This window comes from Notamacropus eugenii, chromosome 1 (genome assembly GCF_028372415.1).
Source record: "Notamacropus eugenii isolate mMacEug1 chromosome 1, mMacEug1.pri_v2, whole genome shotgun sequence".
In the NCBI taxonomy this organism is placed as follows: Eukaryota; Metazoa; Chordata; class Mammalia; order Diprotodontia; family Macropodidae; genus Notamacropus; species Notamacropus eugenii.
In genome coordinates, this window is record NC_092872.1 from 427,817,375 (window position 1) to 427,833,542 (window position 16,168).

General features: G+C 37.0%; 1 protein-coding gene across 8 annotated transcripts in view; it reads left to right on the forward strand.

The window, feature by feature from the left end:
* The window catches only part of RPN2 (ribophorin II), an 83,414-nt gene that overhangs the window by 19,445 nt on the left and 47,801 nt on the right, over window positions 1–16,168 (forward strand). For all 8 annotated transcript variants that reach the window (XM_072631517.1, XM_072631518.1, XM_072631513.1 and 5 more), the window contains exons 6-10: window positions 1,411–1,545; window positions 2,207–2,383; window positions 7,736–7,854; window positions 10,249–10,354; window positions 14,820–14,911. In XM_072631517.1, the coding sequence (XP_072487618.1) occupies window positions 1,411–1,545; window positions 2,207–2,383; window positions 7,736–7,854; window positions 10,249–10,354; window positions 14,820–14,911 (629 nt within the window). The remainder of the gene's footprint in view (window positions 1–1,410; window positions 1,546–2,206; window positions 2,384–7,735; window positions 7,855–10,248; window positions 10,355–14,819; window positions 14,912–16,168) is intronic.

Sequence of the window (16,168 nt, forward strand, 5' to 3'; positions counted from 1 at the left end):
TATCAGGCAAGTTTTTTTACCTCTCTGGGTTGTAGTGGTTTCCTTATCTGTATGGTGAGGGTGTTGAATTCGCTGGTTGCTAAGATCCCTTCCAAGTCTAAGTCCTGTGAACCTAAGTCTTAATTCTTTTACCTCAGGATGGTTCTTTAAATATTTGAAGACTGTGTGTGTGTTTCTGTATATACACACATCTCATAAATCTTTTTTAATCTAAATGTTCTGTTCTTTCCATTAATTCTCCATCCTATTTGCCATCCTGTGGACAGAAAAAGGACTTGTTATTATCCTTCTTAAAATATGACACCCAGAAAACACAAGATTCCCTGTGGATTCTGACTCATACTGAATACAGTAGTATTCATTACCTTATTTACCCTAGACTACTGTTAATGCAACTTCAGTCCTTTCCTTTGTATTTGTATAAGATAACATGTTGCTCAAATAGGCCTTTGTATTTGTCTCTACTCACTTTTGTCTTCTCAGATTTGTCCATCATTTCATTCTTAAATTTAGAGCTCTTTGGAACCCTGTTGTAGTAGCTTACCTGCAAATGAAACCATCTTCAAATGTTTTGCATCCTTCCATTTCAGTGATTTGTGTGTTTAGGCTCTGACTCAAGGTGTTTCAATTTGAAGATTCCACATGAGTATTTCACTTTTACTGTCTAATCCCAACAAGGCAGTTTGTTCTATTTCTCTTGTAGACTCACGTTGATGCCAGGTTGCTGTATATTGGATAAGGAAAAATTATTTTCCCTGTTAATAACAGTACATGTTTACATAAGTTCTTACTTTTTTGTAAAGTACTTTCCTTAAAACAATTTGGTGAAGGAGTTAGAAGAAGATAATAGGATATTAATATCCTCATTTTATAAATGAGGAAACTGAGACTCAGAGAAGTGACTTGTCCAGGTTCATATGGTTCACACATGGCAGAGCCAGATTTTGGGTCATCTGGCTCCCATGTTTAACATTCTTTCAATTCAATTCAAGAAATATTTATCCAGTGCCTCTTATGTACACGGCACTGCTAGACACAAAGATGAAATAATCTCTGCCCACAAGCTTCTATTCTGCAACAAATACACTTGGTATAGCATAAAGATCAGTGGCAGAGGATCTGGGTTCAAATTCTGCCTGTGCCACTGTCTCTGTGACAGTCAACTAATCTCTCTGGGTCTCAGTTGTGCATTGGGGTAAAGAGTGGGGAACTGTCTATGTTGACAGATAGCTATAAGATGATCTTGTGATTGTTTTCTTGCTTGAGGAGCACCCTAGGTTTGCAGAAAACTTCTGAGATTCCTCAAGAGCCCAATATGCTCATACTCATGATAAGCAACTTTGTATTAATTATACGTATAGTTTCTCTCTTTTATTTGACTTATATTTTGATTTTGTCTTTTTCTGGCAGGACCTTGTTGCTCGTTTAGATGACCTGGGTGGAGTGTATCTACAGTTTGAAGAAGGCTTAGAACCCACAGCATTATTTGTTGCTGCCACCTACCAGCTCTCAGACCATGTGGGAACAGAGCCACCCTTTAAGGAGGTATGAATTAGACAGTTAATAAAATATAAAGCAAAGAACTTTTTTATCTACTGATGCCAGATGGCCTTTTTCACAAATGAAGACTAACTATTAGAAAAATGTGATCGCTTCAAGTACACATTGGTAACCTAATGCACATGTTTGTAGAAGCCCCGGGGTCACATTTGTGAAGTAGATTAAATTCACACTTGTTGATCCTCTCCCTTATCCTCTGTTCCTACTTATTTCCCTTGTATTGTTCTCTGACTCACCTTTTGCTCTTCCACCTGTGCCTTTCATCCAGGGAATGTTCTCATGCTTCAGAATTACACTTCTTTCCTGGTAGCTAATGTCACTAGTATAAACTATACGATAATGGATTTTTTCTTTGAAAATTTCATGTCATCACAGTAATAATCTGCAGAAATATTTCAGCTTTCACATGATAAAAATAGGATCAAAGCCACCACATATAAATCCATAATTTGTGCTTATTCTCTTCCCTTTATAAATTTCAGTTTATGACCAAAAGACCTTTTCTGCCACTATCTAGAAAATGGAGGAGTGACTTTAGAAGGAGTTCACCTAATCCCCCTTTGAAGCTGACAAAAAGAGAGGAAGCGTATTTCATATGTTCTTTCTTTCCTACTCATTGTCTTGAGATGTTCCCTTTTTCTTTCAGGATCAAGTAATCCAGCTGGTGAATGCTGTTTTCAGCAAAAAGAATTTTGACTCTCTTTCTGAAGCCTTCAGTGTTGCTGCTGCCAGTGCTGCATTTTCTCAGAATCGCTATCATCTTCCTCTTGTCATTGTTGCTGAGGGCTCAGCTTCAGTGTCTCACCAGCAGCCTGTTCTCCGGGTAGGACTTCCACAAACTTACTTAGAGTCCACAATGAGTCCTATTTCAGAGGCACATTTTTAGAAGATTGCTTTACTTTACAAGGATCACATTGACTAGCCAGTCATTGGCCTCATGAAGGTATATGTGTTATTTAGGAAACCACTCAATTCATTTAAGGAGGGAAATGATGTCTGGACTTGCACTCTTTACAAAACTACCTAATTCTTGTATTTAAGGTTAACTTTGCAAAGGATTTTAAAATGATGCTAGCTTCTGTTATGTAAATTAACTGCATACACATTTCATTTCTGTGTACATGATATCCCAAGAGGTCTTTATCTGTAAGAATACACTATTCAAGAGCAAAAGGAAACTCCAAAGGGGATACAGACTAGTAGGGCAATTTTGTTACTATTTTGCTAAATTTAATGTATACTTTTTAAAAAAGCTGTATGTTGTAGAAGTTGCCCTCTTCTGTTGTTTTCTGAAATGTTCATGATTGATATTTGAGGTCATAATTTTTTCTAAAAAAGTAAACAAAATGCATTCTCCCACACCAAACTCTTACAAAATATATTGCTTTGAAATTTCCTAGGTTAACTCCCGTATAATCTCAGAATTTACTGAGTAGAGTTTGCTAAAGATAATTAGGTCCTTTTCATTGAAGGTAGTGAGGGTATAACTGTCATTCATTTCTTAAGTACCCATTGCATCACCCGTTTTCATTCACTAAGAGACCCTGCAGGATTCTATCACTAAATAATGCTGAAGTATAACTTTGTCAGGTAGAAGTTGTGGCAGCTGGCTGATGCCATGGCTAGAGCACTGGCCCTAGACTGGCTTTAGACACTTACTATCTCTGACTCTGGGCAAGTTACTTAACCTCTGTTTGCCTTAGTTTCTTCAACTGTAAAATGGGGATAATAATAGCACCTGCTGCCCAGGATTGTTGGATGATCAAATGAAATAATATTTGCAAAGTTCTTAGCACAGTGACTAGCACGAAATAAGTGCTACAAAAATACTTATCCTCTTTACCCTTCCTTTTCCTAGAAGTTTTATGACATTAAGGACTAGCATCCCTTTGACATCCTTTTGAATATTTGTTGATTTTTCATTTTTTTTTAATTGAACATTTTAAAATGTCTGTAGTCTCAAGAAGAATGCTTTTGGATATTTCAGTTCCAACTGGGTGAGTCGACTGCAAACCAGAGATAAGCTGAAACCCTCCGAAGAAGTTCCTTTTATGGTATTTTCTAATATATGTTAAACAATCTAGGATCCATCTATATGTATACAGTTGTCCCAATATCTGTCATCTAAAGAATTTTGCTTGTTAAGAGTCTTTAGGCACTCTGTGTAACCTCCATTCAAGTTCTCACACTGGTGCCTCACTACAGGATAGTAGTGACCCTGGAATTTTGAAGGCTTTCCCAGTGAAACCCAGCCTTATCACACTGGAAAAGGTTCAGATAACAGATCTGGTAATAGACTAAATGCCTTTCATCCAAACACTGGTCCAGGTTGATTCAGGAAGACTGGCTGCTTGGGGATGAATCTTTTTTTAGATGCAGCAATTCACGAACACTGCCATTGGACAGAGAGAACTTATGTCATATGTTAGTGGGAAGTTTCCCTTGAAATGAAATCATTACTCCCTGAAGAATAATTAAGTGTGATACAAAGACAGTGTGGTATGGTGGTCACTGGTCTTGGACATGGAAAATTCATGTACTGGTCCTTGCTCTGCCATCCAATCCACTGTGTGTCCTTTGACATTTATCACTAGGTTTCAGTTTGCACATCTGTATAAGTGAAGAGGTGGGACTGTGTCATCTCTAGGTTCCTTCCAGTTCCAAAAGCTTGTGATCCAGTCCATTTTTTACTATAAAATCCTTTAAAAAAAATTTTTTTTTAATTTTTAATTTATGGAATAATTACAAGCATTTCTATAACATAGTATAATAAAAAGATGATTGCACATAAAATTACAAATCTATTATGTACAGCTTGCTATTCTTTTTAAAATATAACATAAAGTTATCATGTACATTTCTTTTTTTCTTTCCTCCTTCCCCTACTACCCTAGAGATAGCTACCATTAGACACAAATATGTATATATAGATATATACATATATCTATCTATCTATCTATATATGTATATATATATGTAATCATTTTATAATACTTCTCTGGTTGCAGGTAGCATCCTTCACATGTCCTTTGTAGTTAATTTGGGTGTTTATAATCACCAAAATTACTTACTTGCTCAAAGTTGTTATTTTTTGTTGTTGTTGTTCATCCTTCCATCTTCTTTTTAATGTTTTTTATTTAATTTTAGTTTTCAATATTCATTTCCACAAGATTTTGAGTTCCAAATTTTCTCCCCATCTCTCCCCTCTCCCCCACCCCAAGACACCGTGCATTCTGATTATTCCTTCCCACGATTTGCCCTCTTCTATCACACCCCTCCTTTCCCTTATCCCCATCTTCTCTCTTTTCTTGTAGGGCAAGATAGATTTCTATTCCCCATTACTTGTATTTCTTATTTTCCAAATGACTTCCATAATAGTCATGTTGTGAAAGACTAACTATATTTCCCTCCATCCTATCCTGCCCCCCATTTATTCTATTCTCTCTTTTGACCTTATCCCTCCCCAAAAGTGTTTACTTCTAATTACTCCCTCTTCCCCTTTGCCCTCCCTTCTGTCATCCCCCCATCTTTCTTATCCCCTTCTCCCCTACTTTCCTGTAGTGTAAGATAGATTTTCATACCAAATTGAGTGTGCATGTTATTCCTTCCTTAAGCCAGATGTGATGAGAGTAAGCTTCATTTTTTTCCCTCTCACCTCCTCCCTTTACCCCTCCATTGAAAAAGCTTTCTCTTACCTTTTTTATGAGAAATAATTTTCCCCATTCCATTTCTCCCTTTCTCCTCCCAATATATTCCTCTCATATGCCTTAATTTTATTTTTTTAGATATCATTTCTTCCTATTCAATTCACCCTGTGCCCTCTGTCTATATATATGTATGTAATTCCTCCAACCCCCCAAATACTGAGAAAAGTTTCAAGAGTTACAAATATTAGCTTTCCATGTAGGAATGTAAACAGTTCAACTTTAGTAAGTCCCTTATGACTTCTCTTTCCTGTTTACCTTTTCATGCTTCTCTTGACTCTTGTATTTGAAAGTCAGATTTTCTATTCAGCTCTGGTCTTTTCATCAAGAATGCTTGAAAGTCCTCTATTTCATTAAATGACCATTTTTTCCCTTGAAGTATTATACTCAGTTTTGCTGCGTAGGTGATTCTTGGTTTTAATCCTAGTTCCTTTGACTTCTGGAGTATCATATTCCAAGCCCTTCGATCCCTTAATGTAGAAGCTGCTAGATCTTGTATTATCCTGATTGTATTTCCACAAGACTCAAACTGTTTCTTTCTGACTGCTTGCAATATTTTCTCCTTGACCTGGAAACTCTGGAATTTGGCTACAGTATTCCTAGGAGTTTTCCTTTAGGGATCTCTTTCAGGAGGTGATGGGTGGATTCTTTCAATATTTATTTTGCCCTCTTGTTCTAGAATATCAAGGCAGTTTTCCTTGATTATTTCATAAAAGATGGTGTCTAGGCTCTTTCTCTGATCATGGCTTTCAAAAGTAGTCCCATAATCTTTAAATTGTCTCTGTTGGATCTATTTTCTAGGTCAATTGTTTTTCCGTTGAGATATTTCACATTGTCTTCTATTTTTTCGTTCTTTTGGTTTTGTTTTGTAATTTTTTGGTTTCTCATAAAGTCATTAGCTTCCATCTGCTCCATTCTAATTTTTAAAGAACTATTTTCTTCACTGAGCTTTTTAACCTCCTTTTCCATTTGGCTAATTCTACTTTTTAAAGCATTCTTCTCCTCATTAGCTTTTTGGACCTCTTGCCATTTGGGTTAGTCTATTTTTAAAGGTGTTATTTTCTTCAGCATTTTTTTGGGGTCTCTTTTAGCCAGCTGTTGACTCGCTTTTCATGATTTTCTTGCATTGCTCTCATTTTTCTTCCCAGTTTTTCCTCCACCTCTCTTACTTGATTTTCAAAATCCTTTTTGAGTTCTTCTAAGGCCTGAGACCATTGCATATTTATTTTGGAGGTTTTGGATGCAGAAGCCTTGACTTTTATGTCTTCCTCTAATGGTATGCATTGCTCTTCCATCCTTTCAGATGGAAGAAAATACCTGTTCATCAAGAAAGTAACCTTCTAGTCTTATGTTTTTTTTTTCCCTTTTTTGAACATTTTTCTAGCCAATTACTTGACTTTTGAGTCTTTTGTCAATTGGAAGGTATACTCTTGGGACCTGTAAGTTCTCAGTTCCTCCAAGGTGGCACAATCAAGGGAGGGGAGTTTACTCCTCTCCTGGCCTGTGCTCTGGTCTGGGAACAACCACAAGCTTTTCTGCCCAGGATCTATGAGTAGAATTACCTCTCCAAAGCCTTCACCAGCTCCACCACACCAGCACTCCTCACCCCCGGGGCCACCACTCAGGACTGAGACTCAGCTCAGCTGCTCAATTCCCTCATGGTCTTTAGGCTGAGGGCTCCAAAAATGGATGCTGTGCCACAGTGACTTCTGCCACCCTGGGCACAGGGCTAGGGATGGACCCTGCTCCCTTCTCACCCAGGTGAAAGAGCTTTCTCACTGACCTTTGAAGCTGTTTTTTGTGTTTGTGGGTTGAGAAATGTGGGAATCGCAGCTGCTGCCTGGGATTCGACACCCTGAAGCCTGCTCCAGTCCAGTCCCTGCTGCACCACACAGCCAAGGCTGGGCTGTACTCCACTCCGAGCTCAGTGCTATAGACCCTCCCTCTTAGCCTTCCTGGCTGCCTTGGGCTGGAAATCTCTTTCACTCTCTCATTTTGTGGCTTCTGCTGCTCTAGAATCTGTTTAGTCATTTTTTTTACAGGTATTTTAGGGGCTGTGGGGGGAAAGTTTCTACAGGTCTGTTTTTCTACTCTGCCATCTTGGCTCCCTATAAAATCTTATCATTCAGGTCAGCTTGGTTATATTTACTTTCTGATGTCAACCTATAGTTACAAATTTTCTTAAGTAAATTCACCTGAGCAGATCTCTCCTATAATTATTTGAAAGGGGAAAAGGGAAAAAGTATTTATTAAGCACCTACTGTGTTCCAGGCTCTAAATACAGGTATTTTACAAATATCTCATTAGATCCTTGCAACAACCCTTTGATCTCCATTTTACAGTTGAGGAAACTTAGGCAGACAGATTAAGTGACTTACCTAGAGTCACACAGCCAAATGTGAAGGAATAAATAAAAAGAAATCAAGTGGTGCAGTCTTTTCTTTTACACATAATTTTGTATTTCTTTCCAGCTGCAAGTTACTAATGTTATGTCCCAGCCACTGGCTCATGCTGCTGTCATACTGGAACGTGCTAAGTCTTCTTCTACTAAGAACACAATCCTACAGCAGACTGTATTCACTCCTGCAGGGTAAGTCCCTAGACCACTCTGCTGGTCTATAGCACATCTTTTAAAAAAAAAAAAAACCCGGTTAATTTCTTTCATTCAGCAACCATTTATTGAGTGTCCATCATGTGTGGACATGAGCACTCAAGGTGTAAGATGTGTTTCCAGATTTTAAGGATCCTGCCCTCTACTGAACATTAGATATTTGCATAATAATTATAATACAAGGTAGAGTGATAGAATATAGGGGAAGTACAAAGAATTAGAGACTTTACTATATAAGAAGTCCATTATATTCAAGCTTTCAGTTCCTTTATAACATTAGTTCAGAGAATGTAGATATCACTCCTTGGTGAGGCACAAGGGCAGGCTATGGAGGATTCAGTGAAAAGTACATGGAGGAAAGTGTATTGTATATTATTAGTATGCTTACTTTTAATATGTCAGCCCCCTTCACAGTTAGCTAAATGCAGAGGCACTCACTGATATGGCATACTAAGAACAGTGGCTGTAGAACATTCTCTATAGACCTGGGATGTATTCTCCCATAAATACACAAAGCCTCAGTAGAAACAGTGGTTCTGTACATAAAGTACATTGATAGCAAGATGTGTACAGAGTGAAAACATGCAGCCCAGGCAGTTCATGCCTCTGACTCTTCACGTCTTGATATCTTTTCCCTTCTTCTGGTGGCATCACACTGCCCCCTTTTCCCCTGTGCTATTCTGTCTCTGCTGAGCAGGTAAGTCAGCTCAGTTCTCTAGGCCTGCTCTTTCCACTCCTGGCTAGCAGAACTAACTTGAGGAGAAGGCATCTTATCAGGATTTTTGAAGAGTGCAAAGGATTTCAACAGTTGATCTTTTCTTCTGTTGTCTGAATACATTTACATCTGTCCAATGAATCCACTGTTCCTGTCTTAGATTCTAAACTCCTAGGGATGTGGAACTTGATCATATGGTATGATACCATAACCCAAAAACACTTAAGTCTGATTATGACATACAACTAAGTATACCATTCCATGGAGAAGGAATGGTATGAGTAAAAACTTCAAGGTGTGGGGAATTGTAGTAGTCTCTTGGTTAATGAAATTAACCGTTTATTAGTATCATGATCATAAAACCAAATCTAAGCTTATCTTTGGCTATAGGAATTCTTTGAGTAAGCCTTCATTCTTGTTTTACTTTCATACTTGGTTTATAGGTATCGAAAGTCCTGGGCTTTATATTTTTTTAAAAACTGTCTTACAAAATTAAAAACTTATAGTATCATAGATGTAAAGCTGGGAGGGGACCTTCAAGGATATCTAGTTCATGAGTCTCATTTTGGAGATGAGGTAACTGAGGCCTAGAGAGATAAAAAGACTTGCCCGAGATCACACAGGAAGTAAGTGGCCAGAGCTGGGATTTGAACCCAGGTTCTTTAACTCCAAATTCAGATCTTTCTCTACTGCACTATCACTGCCTCCCATTGCTGGTTCTATCTCTTATTACCTGTCTTTTTGGGTGACTGAATGTTTGCAGTTGACCACACTATTGTTCTAATAGCTTTTTAAAGCCTAACCAGCTTTTTCATTATCAGACTTAAGTATCTTTATACTATGCTACATACCACACAATCAGGCCCAACATCCCCAGAAACTTAGAATCTAAGACAGGAAGACCATATTCATTGGACAGACATAAAATATGCCTAAGTAAGAGAAGAAACATTTTTTTTCATGCCAATTTGCAAGCTAAAATAATTAATATAAATAGGAAAAGTACAAGAGTAAAGAAGTCTACAGGAGTTACATGTTTTGATGATTAGATTCAGAAATTCATTTTCTTTTTTAATTAGTCATGGAAGAACTGAATTTTTAAGAGCTGTTATGAAAAAAGAAATAAAATTTCACATGCTTAGGGGTATAGGGCATTGCAGATAGAGTGTATAATCTTGGAAGATTTGGACAAAGCAGATTTGTTTGAGAAAAATAGAGGAGGTGGGATAGAAAGCAGTTAAAAGGAGTGAGATTAATTTGGCAACCTTGAAATCAGTGTCAGACCCTTAATCTAGTTGTTATTAAAATCAACAGTTAATAGTACTAGACTGTTGTATTAAAGAGGCAGTATAATAGTAGAAAGAGCATGGGACTCAAAATCAGAAGATAAGGGTTGTAGTGAATCCCTGGCTCTGCTAGTTCCTCTGAGATTAGAAACAAGTCATTTAGCCTCTCTCTAAACCTGTATTTCCTCCTCTGTACAGTTGAAGTAAAAATCTATTCTGTTTATGTTATGACTTTTTGAGCGAATCAAGAAATAATGAGTATAAAGCATGTTATGAAATGTAAATAAGTAAGCAACTTTTATAAGGTATTATGATTGTTATTATTAACGACCTTAAATAAAAGCCTTAATAACCATGCTCCAATTCACGTAGAGATACTTTTGATCTGAACTTCATGAATGCCAAGCCTGCCAGTGGTTACTATGACTTCTCTATCCACGTTGAAGGTGATAGCCGCTACATTGCAAATGTTGTAGAGGTAGGTGCTTTTCTTGTCATCTCTGTTGCTGTGGCAGTGTTGAAAACAGTGTGTAAGCAGGAATAAGTCATTTTTCATCTAGGGAATTTTGACTTCATCCTCTAACCAAGCCAAAACAAGCCTATCGAAGAAAGTTAAATATTTGGACTGTCATTTAACAGTCTGCCAGTGTTGTGTTATGTAAAAGAATTGAGTATATGTGCTTTACAAGTGTTGTGGGTGAAGGGGCCTTTTTACCTCAGGTCAAGTGCTTGTTGATAGCTAAGGATGAATTGAGTGGTATATAATAGACACTGAGAATTTGCATGACGAGAATGAATATATATACTAGACTTTTATGCATTTAGAGCTGTAAAAGCAAAAATACCTCATTTATCTGGTGATATCAGGGATTGAACTCTCCCCAGTATGTGAATTTGTGGGTGGGAGTTGTTTGGGTTTTTTGGATGATAGTTACTTTTAATTTGACATTCCAAAAATGCTAGGGCATATAAATTGAAATTTCAAGATTTTTTTAAAATTTTAATTTATTTTCACCTACCCATTGAGAAGGCAAGAAATAAGATACCTATTATACTTGTGAAGTCATGCAAAACATTTCTACATTAGGTATGTTATGGGGGGGGAAGCAAGAAAAATTAAGAAAGTGAAAAAAAATATGCTTGTGTCTGCACCCAGGGTTTTATCAGTTCTCTCCCTGGAGGTTGGATAGCATTTTTCATCAAGAGTCCTTTGGGATTGTGATGGATCATCGCATTGATCAGAGTAGCTAAGTCTTTCACAGTTGATTATTGTTACAATGTTGCTGTTACTGTGTACAATGTTCTCCTACTTCTGCTCACTTCAGTTTGCATCAACTCATATAATTCTTCCCAGGTGCTTCTGAAACCATCCCCTTTCTTTTCTTGCAGCACAATCGTATTCCATTAAGTGATACCACAGCTTGTTCAGCCATTCCTCAATTTATGGGCATCCCTCAGTTTTCAACCACAAAAAGAGTTGCTGTAACATGTAGATCCTTTTTCTTTAATCTCTTTGCAGTAACACAGAGTGAAAGGGTATACGCAAAGTTATGCCCTTTGGGCATAGTTCCATTTTGTGCTACAGAATAGTTGGACTAGTTCGCAGTTCTACCAAACAGTACATCAGTATACCTATTTTTCCACATTCCCACATCATTTTCTTTTTCTGTCACCTTAGCCAATCTTGTAGGTATGAGGTAGTACCTCAGAATTGTTTTAATTTGCATTTCTCTAATTATTAATGATTTAAAACATTTTTTCATATGATTATTGATAACTTTGACTTCTTCCTCTGAGAACTGCCAGTTCATATCCTTTGACTATTTATCAATTGAGAAATGGCTTTTATTTTTATAAATTTGACATTTTCCTATTTACTTGGGAAATGAGACCTTGATCAGAAAAACTTGCTATAAAAAGTTTTCCCCTGTTTTCCTTCTCATTTTGGCTGCATTAATTTTGTCTGGCGCAAAAGCTTTTTATTTTTATGTAATCAAAAGTATCCATTTTATCTCCTGTAAACCTCTGTATCTCTTGTTTGGCCATAAACCCTTCCCTTATCCATAAATCTGAAACAGGTGATTTTTTTTTCCCATGTTCCTCTCATTTGCTTTTTATCACCTTTTATGGCTAAATCATCTACCCATTTGAGCTTATCTGTGTGAGATCCACATGTGAATTTTCATGGTAACTGAAATTTTTATCTTTTAAGTGAAGATCAACTCACTTTCTTTAACTTTTTTGTAAAAATCTTATACACATACTTTCTTATTAGAGAATAGACTCAATGCCATCATGGTGATTAATTGTAAGGGCTTAATAAATGCTTCACCTAGCTACATGCCAGGCACTGTGCTAAGGGCTGGGGATATTGATGCAGTTATCAAATATTTTTAAAAACCAAGATCTCTGATTAAAGCCCATGATTAAAAGATAATAGGGAAGCATGGAGGAATAGATATACTTGTTGCTTGAGGACTAGCTTTGCTAAGAATGGACAGAGGTATTACCAGAAAGTTAGCATCCAAATACTGAGGGTTTTTTGAACGCAGCAATTCACAGAAGTCATCTATTAATGTGTACAAAGGCCATGATTTGCAATGAAATATTGAATCTTTGAAATAGTGAATGAAGCAATTTGGTTTTAGAGGTTGTCTTGCCTCAAGGTAAGATTGAAAACCAAATGATTTCTTAGGGTCCTTTCTAGCTGATGGAAATGGGAGTGGGGAAAATAGTCAGGAGAGCTATTACAAAATCTCATTTCTGTTTTAAGAAGAATGAGTCTTAAAATAAGTTGATCATCTCTAGGTGCTATTTCTAGTTTTATGCATGATTTAGGCATGTCATGTTTCCACTGTTCCAGTTTTTCCTCTTTAGCGAGACACTACCACTTAGAAAGTGGTTTCAAGGACATTTACCTGGTCCTCAGTGCTCTCAAAATTCCACTATAATTGCTAATGGTGAGCATTTATCTCTCCAGAGAATAGTTTATTCATCGTTGAATCAAGCCTAGTATTTGTAAAATGCTTTTGTAGTAGTTAAAAAAATCCCGAGAAATAAATACACAGTAACAGTAATTGCCAAAAGCTATTATTAAGGTAAATACTAATGACTTCCATTTAAGTCATTGCCATCACTTTTTTAACCTGATGATGGAGTTGGTATTAGCATCCTGCCTGCTGTATTCATCAAAGTAGGACTAATTCTTATTTATGAGGGCTGACCTCCACTGCATGTGTCAAATTTGCTTTCTAATTGCAATAATAATCTCACTTAGAGCATCAAAGCCAGCAGGCTGGTCCTGTTTAATCTCTCCTGAGGTGCTCTGAGTTGGCGGGAGTGCATTAAACACTGGCAGCTTTGCATGAAGGCCCCTAATAGTACTCATTGTTATTGGGCAAGTTGTCAGGGGAGCCATGGGTTTTGGAAGCTGTCATTAGCATTAATTGCCTCTAATGCACCATCATTTTTGACAGTGATGAACTAAACAGGATGGTTATTACTCGCAGCAGAAAGGCTACATTTCCTGGCATTAAGATATTTTTGTGATGATTATGCCATACACTGTAGTCAAGAAAAAAAAAGGCCAGTGTGGACCAGCCCCCAAATCGCCTATTGAATGAAAAACAAGTTCCCTTTTTTCTTGTTAAAGCTGTGAAAGAACATTTTATAGTTTGTTTGAAAGAAATAGTTAACCATTAGGAAACCTTTTAATTCTTCTTTATAATGGTATTGTTGGTTTTTAGTTTTTTGGTATCTTAAGCATAGAATTATTGTGACTTTTCTTTAAAATGCATTTTCAGTTAACCATTTATAGGTAAGTTTTGGAAACAAAGAGTTAGGAATCTTCATTTGGTGCTAACCCTAATATTGTGAATGAGCATTTCTATATTGGTGATGGGGGAAGCTTATAACTAAAAAATTTCTTTGAGTAAGTGCTGCTGGTGTGTAAAGAATAGCTTAAGGCTGATGGGATTTGATAGTCTGCCCTTTGGTATGTTTTTGGGTGTGACTGTTATCTAGAATTATTTACTCTGATACCACAAAATGAATGTCCACATATTGTACTACATTATAATTTATCCATGTTCATAAAAGGCAAAAAGGAGAGATGAAAAGGCCTGTATTTTTACCCCTCCTTTGCAAAGATGGGAGTTCATACATGTGGAACATTGAATATAATAGATTTCTTCAATGTGATGATTTGTTTTACTAAAAACAAAAAAATTCTCTTTTAAAAAAAATCTTTTGTTATAAGGGATGACTCTAGAGGGGGAGAGGCATAATATAATGGTAATTCTAGGTGATTTGAAATCGAGATAACAAAAATCTTTTTGTTTTAAAGAATATATGATCAGATTGATAAACAAAAATCTAGAGAACTGACTTTACCTTCTCCATACCATTTGTGCTGCATGTTCGTAGAACAGGTCATTAGTCTGTGTTTCTTTGGTAAAAAAAAAGGCTGTGATTTTTAAGAGTATTTTTACAATTACCAGTACTCTGCCAGAGCAGTGATGAGAAAAATATTTGTTTCTATTTGTAAAGATTCAAGGATTAGGCATATATGGTAGTTAGTACAAAGATTTACTAAAATGTTTCCCCTAATTCCAGTGACCTACCCTGCTGAGGATATTCTGTCTTGTGCTCTGGTCAGGATTAAGACATGGAGGGTTAAGAAGTTTATTGTGGGGATTCCATCTTTCTGGCTTTGGGATTTGAGGAATTCTTTGATTAAGAAAAAAGTGTTTGTTGCCTAGGTAGAGCAGGAGGCCTGGTGAAAGCTTCCTCTACTAATCATCTCAGCTAAGATAACTAACCTGTGAGACTCCATTTTGTGGCTTTATTTTTTTATTAGAAATGTGAGGATTCAGAAATTAGTGTTGTTTTTTCATGTGACTAACAGTAGATTTTGCATATTTCTTTCTTACGTTTCATTATAGCTCAAAGTGAAGGTCTCCACTGAGGTTGGCATAACAAATGTGGATCTTTCAACTGTGGATAAAGATCAGAGCATTGCACCCAAAACCACAAGGTAAATGCAACAGGGATCTCCTCATCTTCAGCCAGCTGAACTTGTATGTTGGTCTGCAGAGGGCATCCCTGAGAACATCTTACCCCTCCCAATTTCAATGCTGCATTAATAGTTTTGTAGTATGTAGCTGAATGACTTCAGTTCTAGCCTGTATCCCAGAAGATGATGTAGCTGTGCATGGTAGATTGTGGCCTGCTGGCAGGCTGAGATGCTAGTCTGGATGCCCCAGTATTCCTCACAAGCATTTGAAAATCCACAAGAGGCCCTGAAAGTATTTCATTTTGAGAATTTTCAAGCTCAGGGTTGAGCATAAACCTAGGTTCTGTTTGCCAGAGGTAGCTCCGGAGACCCAGTAGCTATTCTGGTTGCCCTCAAAGCCATTTTGGAGTCAGGCCTTGTAATCCAGAAGTCCAACAAGGGTTATAAGTAGTGTAGTTTATCTCTATGCTTGTCAACTAGTTTTTCTGCGACATTAATCCTATAATCATTTTGAGGATGAAATCGGTGTTTGTCATAGCACTGTAAAAAGTAGAATTTGCTGTATTAGAATAAGAGATTCGTATTTTTGTAAATGAAACCCAGTTAGTCTCCAATGGCATTTGGCTCATATGACCCAATGATATTAGTCTGAAATCCATGAACATAACTGTGAAAAGAACAAATTTTCCTATTTGACTTCAACTTCCGAGCAAATTGTTTTTAAGTCCAAAAGTAGTAAGATAAACTTGAGGATTTTGCTCAGTAAAAATTAGGAAAAGAGGACAAATCCAAAGTGCCACATAGCTCTGTAGTTTAAGTCCTACAGTCGTATTTCTAGGAACTTGCAGGAAACAACACTATGAGTACTTAAAATACGTCTTTGACAGAATACCCCTAAAGCCTGCCTTGAGAGGCAGATGGGCAGATTAGCACCTGAATTAGTTTGGAATCTAAACATGTAGCAGTTCCACTGGCCATAGTCAGGAGTAGGGAGACTGTTCAGTAAGGTACTTTGTCATCACTCTGGGAAACAGGTAAGGACAGTTTGCCCAAGGACAACCATAAACGCTTTTTACCAGCCTCTTCTTCTTATCCCTCCTGCTCCAGGTGGTACATGGTAGGAAGCTTTGATGTGATTAATCAAGCTCCTCCAGTGTGCCAGGCACTGTGCAAAGCTCTGCATTAATTAGGTTGATGATATTTTTTCTTTTAAATTTTTATTTATTTTTAGCATTCATATTTTATATTTTGAGTTCTAAATTCTCTCCCTCCCTCCAG